Genomic DNA, 20,331 nt, shown 5'->3' with positions numbered 1-20,331 from the left:
CCTTCCTCAGCCCCACCTCCGTCTGGCTCCGCCCCTCGAGCTGCAAGCGTCCGGGGCCCGGCCCTAACTGCAAAGTTAGTCCAGTTGAAGTTGGAGCAGTGCAGGGACACAGGGGTGTCCAGTAGTAGCCCGTGGCAGAGCCATGGCGGGCGAGGAAGAGCGCGGGGATGGCGACCCAGTATCAGTGGTAACTGTGAGAGTGCAGTACCTGGAAGACACCGATCCTTTCGCATGTGCCAACTTCCCGGAACCACGCCGGGCCCCCACCTGCAGCCTGGATGGGGCTCTGCCCCTGAGTGCGCAGATCCCTGCGCTGCACCGCCTCCTGGGGGCGCCTCTCAAGGTGAGGGGGTGCTGCGGAGAAGTTTGCGCTCGGAGGTTGAAGTGGGCGGTGGGCAGTGCTTCTGGAAGAGAGACTATAACCGGTGCTCGCCTCCGGCAAAGTCTCCGGCCGGGGTCCCACGGTCTACGCTACTTTACCTGTTAGGAGGAGTCTCTCAAGTTGAAGAGGCATTGTAGAAGGAAAATGAGAGTTTGTGATTTGCTCCACCCAGGCTCCCCTTGAAAGTTAGGCCCTCCTGGAGAGGTGCTTGGAGTCCCCTTGCTGCCTGTTTGCCAGGGTGGCTGGAGTGGACAGAGGGGTCGGTACCCCTTCTGGTTGTAGCGGATCAGGGAAGTAGAGTTTGGGGAGGGACCGGTTTCCACCTGCTTCAGGTAGGTTGGGGGGGCGGAGCTACAAAGAGGGGCGGGCTTAGGGAGGACTTGGTGTAGTGGCCAAGACTAGAGGCTGGGTTGGGTCTTTGGAATACAGTATCTCCAGGGTTGGTGGAGGCTGGGAGTGCGGGTCAGGATGAGAGGAGTCCTTTGGAAGCAGCCAAGGGCTCATGGGAGGCTGCACGGGTGGAAAAGCCCTTTGAGTCACCGCCCCCATGGTCCCTTAGGCCCACCGCTGGTGGCCTACGCCTGGAAGGGAGGGGGCGGGCCAGTCTAATTTTAAAACTCTGGGCTGCCCCAGTTTGCTGACGTTCCTTGGATGGTTTTGCACAGTTCGAGAGGCTTTTTTCCACAAGGCTAGGGGTACTACCCCTCCCTTCCCCTCCCGCTTGCCTCCCTCCAACCCCCCGCAGGCATCCCTTTCCGGCTTGCTTTTTCCGGGCCAGGACTCCTGGAGGCTTACATACAACCACCCCGCAGGGTTCCCGACCTGCGGGTTAGCTAGGAGCCGTGAGGAAGAAGGGAGGGAGGGAGTCGGTGGGGTACATCAACTGGGCGCGGAGTTGCGCAAACATTGCCCTTAGGCCCGGGGTCTCCCCTGGAATGTGCCCTGGGCTCTAGGCCCCCAGACTGCATTCCTTGCGTTGTAGCCAGCCCCGCCTCCAAGTGCAGGCAGGAGGGGTCGGGAAAACTTGGCCTGGGAAGTGGCAGGGTGTCCAGGCAGAGCCCCAGCTTTAAGACCACAGCTGGAAGGACGCAGCATACTGCGTACCTCCAGGGTTGTGGTTCAGTCTGCTCCCCTACTGCTCTGGTCAGAGGGGTCTGGAAGAAGCATGTGCAGTCTGAGGTCACCGGGCATTCTATTAGTATTGGAACGACATAGAAAAGGATGCTGAGCCACAACTGTTTAGACAGACTAGAGAGGAAGGGGTGTTGAACTAAGGCTGGTTAGCTTCTAAACTAATGAAAAACCTTGGCCTGAAGTAAGGCGGGGCCTGAGGCCGTGGTGTATGCTTACTATGTGCAAGGGGCCCTGGGTTCCATCCCCTGTACCACAAATACATACGTACATAAGGTAAGAGAGAGGACAACAGTTCTCTCATTGTCTCACTCCAGGACATCTCCCCTCACAGTTGGGAGCAGGCCTAGGATGTTCAAAAATGGGATTCAGAAGCTCCTCGTCATTTAGAAAAGCCATTGCATGCAAACACGGCCCCTGGGTTTGGGGTGTGTGTGTGTGTGTGTGTGTGTGTGTGTGTGTGTGTGTGTGTGTGTGTAGAGATACAAGTCACTATAAGACTATCTTCCCAACCCGGTGTGCTGTGTCTTGTCTTCCTTTGCCAAGGACCCTACTGAGCCCCGTGAAAGATGTGTTTCCCACCGCAGCTCTGTATTCCCTACTCTTGACAGCCTTCACAATGTCTTACCTGCAACACAGGAGAACTGCCTCCCCTCCCCAACCCCCTTTCTGGGAGGCTTTGGAAAAGGCATAAAGTTACCACACTGTTTAGAGCCAGAATTCTCTGGAGTTGACAGCTCTGCCAGGAGCGGTCAGATGCACTGTGATGTGCTTGTCCCAAATATAAACTGTGACCACAGACTCAAAATAGAAGGCTGGAGGAAGAGGGACCGAGAATAGGGCAGGGGGCAGGGACACCAGAGAACTGAGGGAGGAGCAGAGCAGTGCTCCTTTGCAGGAGACTTCAGCAGCTGGTTCCTCTGCAAGTCCTCTAAGTGGGCTTCCCAGAGGCATTCGTTAAGTCTGCCTTGCTTGCCTTCCAGAAGGAGATGATGGGCTGCAGAGCCAGGCATCCGTGTTGTAGGGCAGGGATGTGTTCTCTCTATCCACTGCTGCGTTCTATGTGCAGTTGTCTGCCAGAAGGGGGACCACAATCAGGAGACCTCTGCCCTCCCATTCTGGGTACTGTCATCCTTGCAGACCCTCCCTGGGGTTCCCCCCCCCCCCCCCCCCCAGCCCCTGTTGGACTCCAGTTCTCCAGGGAGCTCCTTTTTAAGCCATTCAGAGCTCTGCCAGTCTGAGAAACTTTGCTCATTTCCTCCCCGTCTAGGAGGAAGCTCCTGGCCACAGCCACTGACTCATCTTCTGTCCTGGTTGGGGGCAGGGGAGCCTGGCAAGACCGGAGGCTCTAGGCTCAGCCTAGTGTCCCTAGGGGAACTCCAGAGTCTTCCTCCCAGTTAAGCTTGGGCTCTTCCACCCTAAGGACTTGTCCTGCCCCCCGGGGGAGGGTTGACCTTTGATGTCCTAAACCCTAATTCCAACCCATAAATCCTATCTTTTTTTTTTTTTTTTCTGGGAAGGGCTTTAGAAGCTTTTCCTGAGAGCAAAGGTCCTGCCGCATCTGGTGTACCACTGACATTTCCCTGGGCTCCGGGCAAAGGGACCTGGACAGATTCTTGACCTTGCAGTAAAGGCTAGAGAGTTCCCTCTTAGCGACAGCAAGGATCGCCTTTAGGTGTTTGGTCATTGCCCACAATTTCCTCAGATGGAAGTGACTAAAAGAGGACAAAGGTGGACAAAGGTGCCACAGTATGTCCTGACTCCACTCCAGCGTCAGTCTGCCCCCTCAGAACCCTTGTGGCAAGAGAGCTCAAGTGTGAACCTGACCTTCAGGGATAGATGCTAAATGAGGGAGTCCCCTGAAGAGAGTTTTGGTTGTTGTTGTTTTTCAGTGCTGAGGATAAAGCCCAGGCCCTCACAACTGAGGCACTGCACAACTGAGCGACATCCCCTCCCACCCTATTCCCCCCACCTTAGAGTTTTGTTTTGTTTTTGTTTTTTCCCAGACAGGTTTCAGACCGTCTTCAAATTCAGGCTCATGAATGGTAGCGTTATAGGCCTATGCCACCATGTCCACTCCCTGAAAGATTAAGAGGCCCGTGGGGGTTTATCTTTTGGTAAACTGAGCCGTTTAGTCCTCTGCTGCGGGAGTCTAAGGACCACTAGAAAGTTAGAGTACCAGCTTGAGTTGCAGTCTGTAGTCTGCATGTCCCATGCGCTGGCTTTTCTAAGCTAAAGAAGTTGGGCTACAGCCTGGTGAGGACCCCACAGCCTAGGTCCTGGGAGCAGTAGATAGGCAGAAACAGACAGTGTTCTCGTGTGTGTGTGTGTGTGTGTGTGTGTGTGTGTGTGTGTGTGTTTTCTCTCACTAGAACTGGGAAGACCAGTTTGGGGTATTTGCAGAGTCCAAGGCGTTGAGTAGCAATGTTGTGGGCCCCAGTGCTCTCTCTCCACTTCTTCAGGGTTTTCTGGAACACTTCCAAGACCCAAGCATCTAAGAGATGGGTCAGTTAACCCTGGCTTCAATCAGGGCTGTATTTGCCTATGGCAGTTCACTAAAATTTTTTTTGTTTTTGTTGAGATAGGATCTCACTGGCCTACATGGCCTGAAATGCATACAGATCCACCTGCTCAGCCCCCAGTGCTGGGATTAGAGGCCCTATTACTGTGTTCTTTTGAGATTGGGTCATCCCGGGCTGGCATAGAACTCAGTATGGGCATCATGCATCAGGCTGGCTTGAACTTGTGAAGATCCTGCCTCCGCCTCCTGGGTGATGCAATTATAGGTGTGCACCGCCATACCTGACTAACTCACTGCATTTCTGAGCTCTGCTTGTTAAAAATGGAGAATCAGGGCCTGGAGAGATGGCTCAGAGGTTAAGAGCACTGACTGTTCTTCCAAAGGTCCTGAGTTCAATTCCCAGCAACCACATGGTGGCTCACAACCATCTGTAATGTGATCTGGTGCCCTCTTCTGGCCTGCAGGTATACATGCAGGCAGAGCACTGTGTACATAATAATAAATAAATACTTTTTTTTTTTTTTTTTTTTTTTTTAAATGGGAAATCAGATGAAACAGGCAGCCTAAAGTGAGGTACGCTGGCTTGCATCTACAATCCCAGCATTTTGGATAGCTAAGTCAGGAAGCTTGGCATGAGTTTGAAGCTAGCCTGGACCACAGTAAGAGACCCTATCCAGAAAGGAAGAGGAGAGGAAAGGGAGTAGGAGAGGTAAAAGAAAAAGAAGAGAAAACTAGGCTTCAGGCTTCGTATGCCAGGCGTGGTAGCATAAGTCTACAGTACCAACCAACACTTGGGAGGTGGAGGCAGGAAGATCAGGAGTTAGCTTTAGCTGTATATCGAGTTCTAGGCCAACCTGAGTTACAGGATGCCTAATCTTTTTATCTTTCCCCCCCTCCCTTTAGAAGCCAGTCTGTTATCTAGCACTGAAGAGGTGCATAACAAAGGCAGGTTTCTTTGCCTAAGGTACATCCTTGTTAGCTCATCCAGGAGGTCACAGGGTAGCTGGAGACTCAGATAACAGGAAGTCTTGCTATTCGGAGCAAAGGGTCCTGTGTTCAGTGGTCCAATTACTCCCTAAACCAAGAGTCCTTCAGCATGAATTCTAGCCTCCCCTCCATCTTCATAGATAGGAATGCCCTATCTATTCTTATGTGATTACGCTTACCAAAAAGAATAGGGGGCTGCTGATAAAGCTACAGGTTAGGATGCCTTACCTGTACTGACTGGTGAAGGAGGCTCTCTTCCTCTCTCCTCTGTGAACATCATGGGATGCACGCAACCATACTCAAACACACAGAAGTAAACACGTAATTCTTTCACTTTTTGGGTTTTGTTGTTGTTGTTGAGACAAGTTTATATGTGTAATAGCTCTGGCTGTCTTGAAACTCACTTTGTAGACAAGGGTGGTTTTGAACTGCCTCTGCCTCCGGAGTACTGGGATTGAAGGCATATGTTACTATGCCTGACAACAAATATTTTTTTTTTTTTAATAGAGAGTAACCTCCTGGTCTACTCAGCTTGACCTGCATATGAAACCATATATTGAGTGGTGGATTTGGTCAAATACATTATGTACATGTTTAAAATTCACAAATATATTAAGCTAAAAAAACAAAACAAGGCCAGGTGTGGTGGCGCACGCCTTTAATCCCAGCACTCTGGAGGCAGAGGCAGGCAGATCTTTGTGAGTTTGAGGCCAGCCTGGCCTACAAAGTGAGTCCAGGACAGCCAGAACTCCATAGAGAAAACCCTGTCTCTAAAAACCAACCAACCAAACAAACAAACAAGCAAAAAAAAAAACAAAAAACCCTATGCCAGATCAGAGCAGTAGCCTATACCTGTAACCACAGCAAAAGGACAGAGAGGCAGAAGGATTGGGAGTCATCCTCAGCTATAGTGAGTTTGAGGCTAGCCTGGACTACATGAAACCCTGCCTAAAAATAAATAAATTAAATCAATGTATGATATAATAACAGATGACATATAACAAATAGTAAAGTCAGGAGTGTATAATGAAGTATGGCTACGGCCCACTGATAACAGCATTTGCCTGGTATGAAAAAGGTTGTGGTTTTGATTCCTAGTGGTAGATATTCTCCACTGATGAAATGAGCCAATCCAAGCCAAATTAAAGTATATAAAATCAGGTTTACTGGGGACAACTCTTGGGCAGATTCACTGGTCCCAAAGGAACAGGGACAGAGAAGTTGCCCTTAGAGAGGAAGACAGAAAAGAGGGAAGAGGCAGAAAGAGATATGAGAAAGAAAAAAAAAAAAAAAAAAACCAAAATGTCTGGCTCATAGTGAAGAGCCTCTGGGGGAAAGGAAGAAAGAAAGCCCAGCCTCTGGGTTAGAAAGTTCAGATAGGGACTGAGGGATGCTGGGAGAGCCTGGAGGCCAGGTCTGCTTTAGTATGCTAAATAGGCACCCTAGCTGCTGATCTGAATCCCAACACCCAGCTCAATAAACAAATTCACTTATTTCTTAAAAACAGAGGGCAGGATGTGGTGGCTCATGCCTTTAATCCCAGGCAGAGGCAGATGGATCTCTGTGAGTTCCAGGCCAGCCTGCTCTACAAGTGAGTCCAGGACAATCAAGGCTACATAGAGAAATCCTGTCTCAAAAAACCAAAAATGATAAAAATTAAAAATAAAAATAAAAGAAAGAAAAGAAAACCCAAAAATAAATAAATTAAATAAAAAGAAAGAAAGAAAGAAACAGGAGCCAGGTGTAGACATGCATGCCTTTAATTTTTTGTTTGTTTGTTTTGTCTTTTTTTTTTTTTTTTTTTTTTTCAAGACAGGGTCTTTCTATGTAGCCTTAGCTGTCCTGGACTTAGAATGATCCGCCTGCCTCTGCCTCCCAAGTGCTGGGATTAAAGACATGCGCCACTGTGCCCGGCGTTTGTTTTGTTTTTCAAGACAGGGTTTCTCTATGTAGCCTTGGCTGCTCAAGACCAGGCTGGCCTTGAACTCACAAAGATCCATACCACACCCAGTGGTGCATACCAGCATAGAGGCAGGAAGATCTCTGTAAGATCAAGGCCAGCCTGGTTATTTATTTCTGTTTTTTGTTTTTGTTTTTGCTTCCTGAGACGGTTTCTCTTTGTAGCTGTGACTATCCTGGACTCATTTTGTAGACCAGGCTGCCCTCAAACTCACAGAGATCTGCCTGCCTCTGCCTCCTGAGTGCTGGGACTAAAGGAGTGAGTGCATCACCACACCTGGGCCAGCAGAGTTTATAAAGTGAGTTCCAAGGGCTGGAGAGATGGCTCAGGGGTTAAGAGTACTGGCTGCTCTTCCACAGGTCCTGAGTTCAATTCTCAACAGCCACATGATGGCTCACAACCATCTGTAAGGAGATCTGGTGCCTCTGGCATGCAGGCCTACATGTAGGCAGAACACTGTAAAAAATAAATAAAATAAAATAAAGTGAGTTCCAGGATAGTCAGCACTACATAGTGTTGCTCTGTCTCAAAACACTAAACCAACCAACCAAAGAACAAAAACAGGCTTGAGAGATTGCCCTGTGGTTAAGAGCCTTTACTACTCTTGCAAAGGACCAAGATACGCATGGGTTTGGAGCTGCCTGAAAAGCCTAAGATGGTAGACTAAGGAGATACATGGCCAGAAGCCAAAATGAGGGATGCCTGGGAAGAGTGAGTGAGGGACTACCTAAAGACCGAGGCCAGAAGTGAGAAAGACAAAAGCCTGGGTGGAGCTGTAGGCCCACATACATTGTGCTGGCCTGGAGCAATATCATCAGACACTAGGTCTTGCTCAAGCCTGGCCCAGCCCCAGGGTGTGAGAAAAGAGTCCCAGAAGTTTGCCTCTCAGAGTGGTGCTCCCAGGAAGGGGCCAGAGGGTGTGAAGGAGAAGTTCCATATTGCTGCCAGGAAGTCTTCCCTTGCTTTTGGCCTGGTTGTGGTGTCCAACCTCCCACTTCCACTCAAGACAGATATGTGAGAGCAGAAAGCTGACTTGGAGGAGGTAGGCTGAATGCTATCTCTAGATCTTTCCCTATAATGGACCCTAGGCACGATTGGACTGGTGAAATGGTTGGAGAGGCCACGTCTACATCCATGACTAAGGCTTAAAACTGTTGAGCTGAGGATGCTGGCATGGTGGCCACTTAGCCTTCAGGACTGCGCCGTTGCCCCTAATCTCATCCTGAAGGGGGAGGACCATTCTCTGTCTACTTAACGTGAAACAAGGTACATGGAGGAAGGAAGAACTGAGCGATGGGCCTAGACATCTCTGTGCAACTTTGGCCTGTGCCAAACACCTGGGTATGCAAGTGGGTTGTCAGGTACTTACGGCAGTTTGGTACCTCCTCTTTCTTAGAACTCGTGGAAGTTGTGAATCTTCATTTACTAGTGAGTGTTTTTCTGAGTCAAGGCTGGCTTGTCTCCCCGGCTGGGCTGGAAGGGAAGAGGCAGAGGCGGCCGAGATGTTAACTGCTGTGGCCTGCAGATCTAAAAGCAGTCTCTGGCTCATGGATGTTCCATTGAGTAAGCTAGTTTATGTGTGATTAGGAGGGTAACCCTTCGGGGGAGGTATGTTTAAAGTCCCCAGATCCCCTAGTCCAAGCAGTGCTTGGCACTGGGCTGGAATGGGGTCGGGGTTCAGGCAGGGCTGATGAGTCTGTGGGAGAGAGAGATCGGGAAGAATGTTGAGCTGGCCCTGACAAGATAACCCAGCCTGGGCACCTTATTGCTTCCTCTCAGACCTGTTCCCCAGTAGACCCAGGAGATGACTCTGCTCCCTGGAAGGAGAGAGGCCAGGCCCGCCCAAGGCGCCCAAGGAAGGGCAGGCAGCCAGGCAGGAAGTGGGACAGAGAACAGGCTGGAGTGTTTGTCCTGTGTCCCATGTCCCAAGCAAAGGGGTGGGGAGGGGTCACCCAAGGGCTCGACAGGCTAAACTGTAAGGAAGGAGCCAGGTCAGGCTCTGAGACAGGAGCAAGCAAAGGGTGCTAACAGCAGGAGCTAGCCCCACCCCCACCCCTATCCCAGGGACCAAGACTAGCTCAAAGCCTTGAGGTGGGGTTCAGAGCAGGAGAAATCTCAGGGAAGATGTCAGAAGTGACTTGCCCAGTGAGAGCCACCAGAATACCCCGCCCCTCCTCCCCAGAGGTATTTTCACCCTATGACATAGCATCTCAAAAGCAGAATTGCTAGAGGTGGGGGTGGATTTTGTTTAGCTCTGCGTATCAGCACTGTGCTAGTGGGGGGGAAGGCACGAAGCTGCCCCCGGAGTCCTTTTTGGTTTTTTGAGACAGGGTTTCTCTGTGTTAGCCCTGGCTGTCCTGGACTCGCTTTGTAGACCAGGCTGGCCTCGAACTCACAGAGAGATCGCCTGCTTCTGCCTCTCGAGGGCTGGGATTACAATGTCGAGCCAGGGCTGAAGGAGGGAAATGAGAGAGGGACGTATGATGGAGCTGCTGGTGGTGCCTTCCCATTTAGGGTCTGATGGCGTCATGGTCAAAACTCTGATGCTTACCCTGAATGGTTGTGACTGTCACTCCCTTGTGGCAAGGACCAAGAGCCCCTGAAACCCGGAGGGACTAGGGATTCTGGATTAGCTCCTTGGTCATATTTTACTGGAAGAAACTCCCAGCTGGGTTTGCACCTCCTTGAATGCTTAACACTTTCTCTCTGAGCCTGAATGCTTTTTGTGGCTGAAGCTTATCATCCCCACAAGGCTGTGAACTTCCTTGAAGGCAGCAACTTCCTGCCCTCCTCCTCCTCCGTGTCCCTTCCTCGTTTGTGTTTGTGAGTGCAGAATAAACAGCAAAAACTAGCCAACCAAACAAACCAAAACAAACAACCAAACAAACAAAAAACCCCAAAAATCTAAGGCTGTAGCTCGACGGTTTCACATGTGGGAAATCCTGGCCTTGATTCCTAATAGCGAAGACGACAGACAACAAAACCTGAACTGCGGCACTAGCCCTAATAGCCACATTGCTTTGCTTCCAGCTGGAGGACTGCGCACTGCAAGTGTCTCCCTCCGGATACTACCTGGACCCGGAGCTGTCCCTAGAAGAACAGCGGGAGATGCTGGAGGGCTTCTATGAAGAGATCAGGTCAGAGCTGAAGGGGTGAGGGGGGCTAGGGAGCTCCTCCCTCTTTTTAGAGGCTTGAGTCTGGCCCAGGCTCCCAACCTGGTCCCTACCAGGGTCCAAGCTCAGGTATCAGCAGCTGAGACACTTCAGTCTGTAGCCTGGGCATTGGGTAAATTCAGGGGACAATGCTATTGCCTAGACTAACTCATTATATGTCCCCACTGTTCCCTAGAAGTGGGATCACTCTCACATACCTGAGTTACCCGTATTTATAAAAAAGAAACAAAACAGAACTCCTGTTTAGCTAACACTTGGGCCCCAGAATAACAGTCGGGAGGGCAGGAGTGGGCCAGGGTTCGCATGTGGATGTCTTTGCTTTGAGGGTAGGACCCTGAGGAATCAGTTGGGAGCCACTAACACGGCTGCTTGATTTTTAGCAAAGGGAGGAAGCCTACATTGCTGCTGAGGACCCAGCTCTCTGTGAGGGTCAATGCTATCTTGGGTAAGTGTGTGGCATCTTTGGGGGAGTCCAGCAGTCTTCCGCTGGTTTGTTCCCTGCTTTTCCTCCATAGCCTAGTTGACCTAGCTTCCTTCAGGCATATTCTGGGCCTTGCATTGAGTGGATTGTCTATCCAGTATGGCCTCTTCTCTCCCTGTCCTGCCTTTTCCTTCTGGAGTCAAGACCGATGCCACAGCTGGACTACAATATTGGTGATAGAGGAGGGTGGGTACCCAGAGTCAGAGAGTAGAGGGGAGGTTTGAAAATACTAGAATCTTCTTTGGTAGGAGGCTGTGGTCATGTGCCCATGGAAGAAGACGCCCTGTCTGTGTTCCCTTGGGTTGTTCATGACCACTCAACCCCTTGCAGAAAAGTTGTATGGCTCCAGTGGTCCAGAGCTGCGCCGGTCTCTCTTCTCATTAAAACAGATATTCCAGGTAAGATCGGGAGGTGGGCGGAGGGTTGGTGTCGAGCCCAAGCTCCTTTAAACACCCCCCATGACACCTCCAGGAAGACAAGGACCTGGTGCCCGAATTCGTGCACTCGGAGGGGCTGAGTTGCCTGATCCGCGTGGGCGCTGCTGCTGACCATAACTACCAGAGTTACATCCTCCGAGGTCAGCGCCACACCTTTCCCCTTTGACCTCTGTTCCCACGTGGCCCCCCTCCCCTCAACTAACCTCTTCCCATTTCTACGTCTCTAGCCCTGGGCCAGCTGATGCTTTTTGTGGATGGGATGCTGGGGGTGGTGGCCCACAGTGAGACCGTGCAGTGGCTGTATACACTGTGTGCTAGCCTGGTAAGCGGCTCTAACCCAAACGTGTGTACCCTTTCCCCACTGGCTCCCTCTGAGCCTCAGTTCCTCACTCTTCTGCAAAGTGGTTGAGGGTAAAAAGCCTGAGGCCCCTTGAAAACTAAACAGCATTTGCAAGCTCCGGCCCAGGACCAGGGTCTTTCTACCTAGACCCTTCCCTTTGGGTCCAGCCCCAGGAGCCCTTCCCCTCCTCCAGGAACTAACCGTCTGCTCCAGGCCCCACTCATGTGGATTGACTTCTCCCCCAGTCCCGCTTGGTGGTAAAGACAGCCCTGAAGCTGCTGCTGGTGTTTGTGGAGTACTCTGAGAGCAACGCGCCGCTGTTCGTTCGGGCAGTCAACTCTGTAGCCAGCACCACCGGTCAGAGCCTATCTTTTCCTTTCTCCGCCACTCAGCCCTCTGTCCTGTTGCTCCCACCCCAGTGATTACTTCCCTTTCCGTGTGGCAGGCACTCTTCCCTGGGCCAACTTGGTGTCCATCCTGGAAGAGAAGAATGGATCGGATCCAGAGTTGTTGGTGTACACGGTCACTCTCATTAACAAGGTGTGTGCCTGGGACCGGGTGCCAACTACGGAGCCGTCACCCATGATCCGCACACATCAACCTCGGCCTTGGCTTCCTATCTCTACCTTCCAGACACTGGCGGCACTCCCAGACCAGGACTCTTTCTATGATGTGACAGATGCCCTGGAGCAGCAGGGCATGGAAGCTCTGGTCCAGCGCCTCTTGGGTACTGCTGGCACTGATGTTGACCTGCGCACACAGCTAATGCTCTATGAGGTGTGTCAGCGTGGGAGGGGGGTGGCAGGGGAGTGGGGGAGAGGTGCAGTTCCGGAGTACCTGTCCCATTTGTTGGGCCTTGGCTGCTTAACTCACATCTTGCCCACTTCCTGTTAGAGTGCCCTTCGGTTAGAGGATGGAGATATGGAAGAGGCAGCAGCTGCGGCAGCTGCAGGCGGCCGACGGGAGCGACGGAAGCCTTCCTCAGAGGAGGGCAAAAGGAGCCGAAGATCACTAGAAGGTGGAGGCTGTCCTGTGCGTGCCCCAGAACCTAGGTAAGTATATGCCTGGGTCCATGTGCAGGGGTGAATCTGCCTGGCATGCCGCTGTCTCATAATAAGCCCTGCTTCTAGCTCTGCAGGCCCAGCCTCACCAGTAGGCTCCACCTCCTTCACTGGCCCCACTCCGCTGACAAATCCGGCCCTCAGCCCCACTGGCCAAGCCTCTAGCCTCCGTACGTCAGTGAACCTCTTTCCTACCGTTTCTGTGGGGCCCTCAGTGGACAGTTCCTGTGAGAGAAGCATCTACAAGTAAGTGGGGAACTAGAGCCCCCGTCCCCCAAGTCCTATCTCCAACTGTCCCTCCACTTTGCGCCCCTCCATGGGCTCTCAGCCTCCTCTGCCCAAACGCGTGCTTTCTCTTTCTTTTCAGACTCCGCCAAACTGCTCCCGTTTGGTAAGTGAGTGCTGGAGGGTGAGGACTGGCTTTGGCTGGACCTCTTCCTCCTGCGGCTTCTCTAGGTCTTTCCAGTCAGTGTTCCACCTCACCTGCCTTGGCCTTGTGTCATGTCTCCCTGTTCACTTTCTGCCCTTCCGTTTCCGTCACTCCTTTTCTGTTCTGTCTTTGTTATTACTGCACCCTGTCCAACTTCCTGTCCATTTCCACCACTTCCGATTCACCCCATGGCCTGCCACCCCGAGCCCTCTTCCTACCACTGTGGATGGGAGGGGACTGTGACACTACTGTCCTGAGGGGACTGTGACACTACTGTCCAGCTCTGTATGGGTGCAGCAAGTGGGCCTCAGAATGGAGCTGGCACCATAGTTACCGTGTCTTCCTCTCATCCCCCTACCCAGCGCCCCTGAGAGCCCACCTGTCCCCCAGTCCCTTACTGGGCAGGCCAGGCTAGAGTAAGTACAGAGTCCAGTCTGCCAGGCCTGTCGTGTGCTCGGGGCTTCAGCATTGCTTGCCCAGCAGCCATTCATGTAGCCCTACTAGGATTCTCAAGAATCCCTTCTCTCAGACTTAAGCCTCCTTAGTAACTAGAAGACCTAAGCACTTTAAGGGAGCGGTTCACTGGGATCATAGCGGTCCCTATGCTTCCGTCGTGATACCTGAGTAGCTAAGACCAGAGAGGGGCATGTGGACCAAGAGCTTGCGGATGAGTTTGGAGAGGTGTTGAAAGTGAGGTGTGGGTGGTAGAGGACCCTAAAACTAAAGGCAGGACAGGGACTGAACTAACTGGCTGGAAGGACTGGAAAGGAAATACTTCAGACAGGTATGGTGGCACACACCTTGGAGCTAGCACTTGGAGCTGGGGATAAGGAGGATCGGTAGTTCAAGGTCATCTTCAGCTACGTAATGAGTTTGGGGCTAGGCTGGCCTACATGAAACTCTGTCTTAAGAAAAAGGGGGCGGGTAGAAGAGAAGAAAGGAAAGAAGAAAGGGATGGGGGAGAAAAGGAAGGGAAGACAGCAATAGATAGCATTTCGTTATGTCAACACAAACTGAGCGCACACTGTTTAACAGACCTTTTCTTAATTTTAACTCTCAAAAGCAGACAAGCACATAAGAAGTCTGTTGTGCTTTAGGGACAACCTTCCCCTTCCTTTACTCCAAGGGCCTTATCTAGAATCAGGAGGATGAACATAGATGCCAGCAAGCTTGCAGGTTAGATGCCCAGTAGAACTTCTGTAACTTGGACCAAGAATGCTGCCTTGGTTCTAACTCCCTGGATGAGGAGCACTGAACGGGGCCGGGCCTTGGTGGGGTGGCAGAGTTACGCCTAGTGCATGGACTGTTCCCTGTGCCCGTGTGTGCTTGCAACCGAGGGCAATGCCCGGTAGCTCAGCCAGGCATGTGGACTGCCCTGGGCTGGACTTGGGTCCGACACTGTCACTGACAAGAACCTCTCCTCAGAGCCCGGTTCCTGGAGAATGTGGCAGCAGCAGAGACAGAGAAGCAAGCTGCTCTGGCCCAGGGCCGGGCGGAGGCACTGGCTGGGGCCACGGCAGATGACACTGATGGATCATCAGGTGGGTAGATGGTCAGGCAGTGGAATCCAATCATACTGCCTTTTTTATTTTTTATTTTTTGGGTTTTTTTCGAGACAGGGTTTCTCTGTGTAGCCTTGCTATCCTGGACTTGCTTTGTAGACCAAACTGCCTTGAATTTACAGAGATCCACCTGCCTCTGCCTCCCAGAGTGCTGGGATTAAAGGTGTGCGCCACCACTGCCCGGCTGCTTTCTTTTTAAGATAAACACACCAACCCTTGGGCCTGCAGAGCTGCCTCAGTCAGCAGTTAAGAGAGCTTGTTGCTCTTGTAGAGGTCCTGCATTTGGTTCCCAGCACTCAAATGGTAGTTCATGACCATCTGTAGCTCTAGTTTTGGGGAATCCTATGCTGCCTTCTTAGTTTGTCTTGTTTTTTGAGACAGGGTCTCTCTGTGTAGCCGTGGCTGTTGCGGACTCGCTTTGTAGAACAGGCTGGCCGCAAACTCACAGTGATCCACCTGCCTCTGCCTCCTGAGTGATGGGATTAATGGTGTGCGCCACCACGCCTGGCTTTTTTTTTTTTTTTTCCCCGAGACAGGGTTTCTCTGTGTAGCCTTGGCCATCGTGGACTCACTTTGTAGACCAGGCTGGCCTCGAACTCACAGTGATCCGCCTGCTTCTGCCTCCCGAGTGCTGGGATTAAAGGCGTGCGCCACCACGCCCGGCTACGCCTGGCTTTTTTTATTTTTATTTTTTTATTATTATTTTCTTAATTTTCTAAAATTATTTATTTTACATACATGAGTGCTCTCTCTTCATAAATACCATTACAGATGGTTGGGAGCCACCATGTGGTCACTGGAAACTGAACTCAGGACCTCTGGGAACTCAGCTAGCGCTCTTAACCGCTGAGCCATCTCTCCAGGGCGGCTTTTTTTATTTTTTAAACTGTTGTTCCTTACTCTTATCTCCATGGGTACCAGACATGCACTTGTAGCACATACATATACACAGGCAAATCACTTATACACATAGAATTTTTTTTTTTTTTTTGAAACATGGTTTCTCTGTGTAGCCCTTGGCTGTTCCGAAACTGGCTCTGTAGACCAGGCTGGCCTCACAGTCACAGATCTGCCTGCCTCTGCCTCCTGAGTGCTGGGATTAAAGGTGTGTGCCACCAGCCATGGTGGCCAGAAGAGAGCATCAGAGGCCTGAAACTGGAGTTATGGGTGCTTGGTTGTTAAGTCCTGGGAACTAAACTCTGGGTCTTAAGTGCTGAGCTGCCCATCTCTCCCGCATTCTGCTAACCTCAACCATCACGTTGCTTTCTTGCCCCATAGAGGAAATGTGGCTGACAGTTACTTACCTTTTGCTAGGCACCAGGGAACTATGGGGCTCCCCAGAACCAGCCTCTGCACCCAGGACACCTCAGAGCCCTGTTCCCCGAATCCTGCTCCGGACCCAGCGGAGTCTTGAGTCAGAGCCTAAGGAACCAGTGTCTCCACCAAGTCCCAGGGCTGAGCCTATCCAGGATCTTCCTGCTCGAGTACCCAAGCTCTGCATTGGGGACTTGGACTTCTCAGATCTGGGGGAGGATGAAGACCAGGACACATTAAATGTGGACTCTGTGGAGGCTGGAAAAGCATTCGCATTCCTTTCACCTTCATCATCCCCACTCTCTGGGGGTCCCCCACCTCCTCCACCCATCGTAGGCTCCTGCCCACCTCCTCCACCCCCACCTCCCCCACCCATGGTAGGCTCCTGCCCACCGCCTCCACCCCCACCTCCCCCACCCATGGTAGGCTCCTGCCCACCTCCACCACCCCTGGCTGCTCCACACTCAGCACTTGACGGCCCTCGCCTCCCCACCAAAAGGAAGACAGTCAAACTTTTCTGGCGGGAACTAAAGCTGGCTGGGGGCCCTGGGTGCTCTAGAAGCCATTTTGGGCCTTGTCCTACCCTTTGGGCCTCTCTGGAACCTGTCTCGGTGGACACAGCCCGGCTGGAACACCTATTTGAGTCCCGAGCCAAGGATGTGTTACCCACCAAGGTAAATAAATGGGTTTGATGGGCAGGAACTGGGAGTTCAGGGGGCAGAGTTGTTGGAGCTGGTAACTCGTTTACCACATAGGGAAGTGGCAAGGAAAGGAAACTGTTGAGGCTCTCTGGGGATGAGAAGAACCCTCATGAGGAGGAGTAGTTCATCCCCAGGCCTTATGTCTGTGTGCTCCAGCTGTGGGCTCATTAGGTCATTCAGAGGAGGACTTTCAAATGCCCTCTTTTGTGGGGGGAGGGGCTTCAAGACAGGGTTTCGTTGTGTAGCCTTAGCTGCCTGGAGCAGTGGCTTTGAGCTCATTAGACCAGGCTGGCCTCAAACTCTGATTCTCCTGCCTCTGCTTTCTCAGTGCTGGGATTAAAGGTGTGCACCACCATGCAGGCTTAAAAGTACCCTCTAAAGGTTCCTACACCAGCCAGTTCCTCCCTGCCCCCCCCTCCCCCCCGCGCCCACCTCCTCCTCCTCATCTTCTTCATTTTATTTTATTTTTGAGACAGGGTTTCTCTGTGTAGTAGCCCTGGCTGTTCTAAAACTCACTGTAGATGGCCGGCCTTGAACTCAAGAGATCCGCTTGCCTCTGCCTCCCAAGTGCTGGGATTGAAGGCGTGCGTCACCACCACCTGGCTTCTTCCTCTTCTTAAACTGCAATTCTCCCAACCTTGCAGAAAGCTGGTGAGGGCCGCCGGACAATGACCACAGTGCTGGACCCCAAGCGCAGCAATGCCATCAACATTGGCCTAACCACTCTGCCACCTGTGCATGTCATCAAGGCTGCCCTGCTCAACTTTGACGAATTTGCTGTCAGCAAGGATGGCATTGAGGTGGGACCTACCCTAAGGGTGACAGGGGGAAGGAAACGTGCTGGCTCTTTCCTTTGGTCAGCAGGACTTTCCAGTCCTTCTGGTGGTGGGTATAGGCCTGCCATTTCTGTAGAGCATTCTTCCCAGCCTGGGGCTCCCCTAGAAGGCCAAGGGAGGGGTAAGAGACAATGTCTTAGGCCTCAGGTCAGTACTGAATTCCTGTGTGGGGCGGTGACTGCATCTTCAGAAACTGCTGACCATGATGCCCACGGAGGAAGAGCGACAGAAGATAGAGGAAGCCCAGCTGGCCAACCCTGATGTACCCCTGGGCCCAGCTGAGAATTTTCTGATGACTCTTGCTTCCATTGGAGGCCTGGCCGCACGCCTGCAGCTCTGGGCTTTCAAGCTGGACTATGACAGCATGGAGCGGGTACCTGGGTCATGGAGTGGGAGAGGGTGGTACGGACAGGCGAGTGATGACCATGTAGCCTGAAGGCTGCTTGTCCCTCACACAGGAGATTGCAGAGCCGCTGTTTGATCTGAAAGTGGGCATGGAACAGCTAGTGCACAATGCCACCTTCCGTTGCATTCTGGCTACCCTTTTGGCTGTGGGCAACTTCCTCAATGGCTCCCAGGTAAGTGAAAAAGCACCTGGGGACTGGAGGTCTGGGCTCTGGAACCAGCTATGACCAGACTGAGAGAGTGTCCTTTCAGAGCAGTGGCTTTGAGCTGAGCTACCTGGAGAAGGTGTCAGAAGTGAAGGACACAGTGCGCCGGCAGTCACTGCTCTATCATCTCTGTTCCCTGGTGCTCCAGACCCGGCCTGAGTCCTCTGACCTCTACTCAGAAATCCCTGCCCTCACCCGCTGTGCCAAGGTTAGTACCAGGCAGGTTCCACTGAGACTGGCTGGTGTACAAAGGGGCACTGCTTCTTGGGGTGACTCCTCTTACCTACCTGGACTCCTGTGCCAGGGCTTCCTGAGGCTGTAGGTAGGTGAGCTGTTATCACACTGCCAATGGCTTAGCCACACCCATTTAGTTCTTTGGGCCTATTTAACTGCCGCTCCCTCCATGAAGCCTTTTCTGTTCTTGCTTGGAGCAATTGGACTGGTGAGCCTCTTGTATGAAACTCTAAACTTTCTGGTTGGTTTGTTTGGTGATGCAGGGGCCTGAATCCAGGGTCTTGTGCAATGAAAGCAGCAACTGTTCTACCACTGGGCTTTATTCCCTGCCCACTTTTTACTTTCTGAGACAGGATCTAAGTTGCCCCGGCATACATTAAACAAACACCATAGCCCAAACTATCCAGCTGAGACCTGTGCTGACAGTCACAGGCCAGGCGTGGCAGTGCCGACTTAACATTCAGGCCTGAGGCAGTGATGGATAGATCGGGCAGCTGCATACTCTCTTGCTTTATAGGTAGACTTTGAGCAGCTGACCGAGGGCCTGGGGCAGCTGGAGTGCCGGAGCCAGGCGGCTGAGGACAGCCTTCGGAGCTTGGCAAAGCATGAGTTAGCCCCCGCTCTGCGTGCCCGCCTCACCCACTTCCTGGCACAGTGTACCCGCCGGGTAGCCATGCTGAGAGTGGTGCACCGCCGAGTCTGCAACAGGTAGGGCCATGAGCCAGAGAGGGAGAGAGAGGATTGCCGCCACCATTTAAACACCAGGCAGGACTCCCTATCCAATCTTTCTCACCTTCCAACCTACCTAGGTTCCACGCCTTCCTGCTCTACCTGGGCTACAGCGCGCAGGCCGCCCGGGAAGTACGCATCATGCAGTTCTGTCACACACTGCGAGAGTTTGCGCTGGAGTATCGGACTTGTCGGGAACGAGTGCTGCAGCAGCAGCAGAAGCGGGCAACGTACCGTGAGCGCAACAAGACCCGCGGGCGCATGATCACTGAAGTACGTGCCCCCTTCCGGGTCTTGCCTGCCACCCCATTCCTTTTCCTTGCTCCTAACCATCCTTCTTTTCCTGTTTAGACAGAGAAGTTCTCGGGTGTGGCTGGGGAGGCCCCCGGTAACCTGTCTGTCCCAGTGGCTGTGAGTAGTGGGCCAGGTCGGGGTGATGCCGACAGTCATGCCAGCATGAAGAGCCTACTTACCAGCAGGCCAGAAGACACCGTACACAGCCGACGGAGCAGAGGTAGGTAGGGCTTGTAGCTGCTGCTAGGGGGTGTTCTAAGGCCACCTTAGCCTCATGTCCCTCCCTCTCTGGTCTCCCTTAGGCCTGGTCCAGAGCAGCTCCCCTGTCACACACACAACAGTGGGGCCCTCCACTGCATCCCCTGAGGAGACTTCAGGCTCCAGTTTACCCAGTGACACTTCAGATGAGATCATGGACCTGCTGGTGCAGTCAGTGACCAAGAGCAGTCCTAGGGCCCTAGCTGCTCGGGAAAGGAAGCGTTCTCGTGGCAACCGCAAGTCTTGTGAGTGTCCCCTTAGCAGCCCACTGATTGCTTCCCTCAGCCCCCTTAATGATGCCCCCCCCCCCCGACCCCTGCAACCTGTAACCCTGCTCTGTCCCTGCAGTGAGACGGACACTGAAGAGCGGGCTTGGAGATGACCTGGTGCAGGCACTGGGACTAAGCAAAGCTCCTGGCCTGGAGGTATGAGGATGCTAGCTACCACAGCTGGATCCAGCCCTAGAGCCTGAGCACAAAGAAGGCCTGCAGCAGAAACCTGTGTTCAGAAGCCTGAGCCCAGGAACCAGTATTGTGAGCAGTATTGTGTGTGTGTGTGTATATATGTGTGTGTGTGTACATGCACATGTGTTTGTTTAGCATGTATACATGCACGTGTATTCTGCGTGTGTGAGTTCCTTATTTGGAACAAAATAAAGTTTACCTAGCCAATCCAAGAGCCTTTGTCCTCTTTCAAGATCCCTGTTATCCTAAGCCTAATCCTTCCTTCTTTGTGCATTATCATCCACACGGCCATCAGTCACATTCAAAACAATTTATTTAGTAATCCTATATTTCTGGCTGCTTTTGGCCCTTAAACCAGGCCCTCACTGCTCCAGGCACAGAGCCACGCAGCCTAAAAGCCAACCAGCACCCAGCAGCCTACGCCA

At 52.4% G+C, this 20,331-nt stretch overlaps 1 protein-coding gene across 1 annotated transcript; it reads left to right on the top strand.

The window, feature by feature from the left end:
- The first annotated feature begins 36 nt into the window (after window positions 1-36).
- On the top strand, window positions 37-19,824 carry Fhod1 (formin homology 2 domain containing 1). The gene is made up of 23 exons (XM_051168849.1): window positions 37-343; window positions 10,012-10,118; window positions 10,535-10,599; window positions 10,966-11,033; window positions 11,107-11,212; window positions 11,300-11,394; window positions 11,658-11,769; window positions 11,858-11,952; window positions 12,046-12,189; window positions 12,307-12,464; window positions 12,543-12,719; window positions 12,841-12,864; window positions 13,266-13,319; window positions 14,329-14,444; window positions 15,780-16,453; window positions 17,125-17,280; window positions 17,507-17,689; window positions 17,775-17,894; window positions 17,974-18,135; window positions 18,679-18,869; window positions 18,971-19,163; window positions 19,242-19,404; window positions 19,487-19,824. The coding sequence occupies exons 1-23, from the start codon at window positions 143-145 to the stop codon at window positions 19,822-19,824; spliced, it is 3,702 nt and encodes a 1,233-aa protein (XP_051024806.1). The 5' UTR covers window positions 37-142.
- The last annotated feature ends 507 nt before the right edge of the window (window positions 19,825-20,331 follow it).

Source organism: Acomys russatus, chromosome 26 (assembly GCF_903995435.1).
Source record: "Acomys russatus chromosome 26, mAcoRus1.1, whole genome shotgun sequence".
Taxonomy (NCBI): domain Eukaryota; kingdom Metazoa; phylum Chordata; class Mammalia; order Rodentia; family Muridae; genus Acomys; species Acomys russatus.
This window is presented reverse-complemented; position numbering and strand designations above follow the sequence as displayed.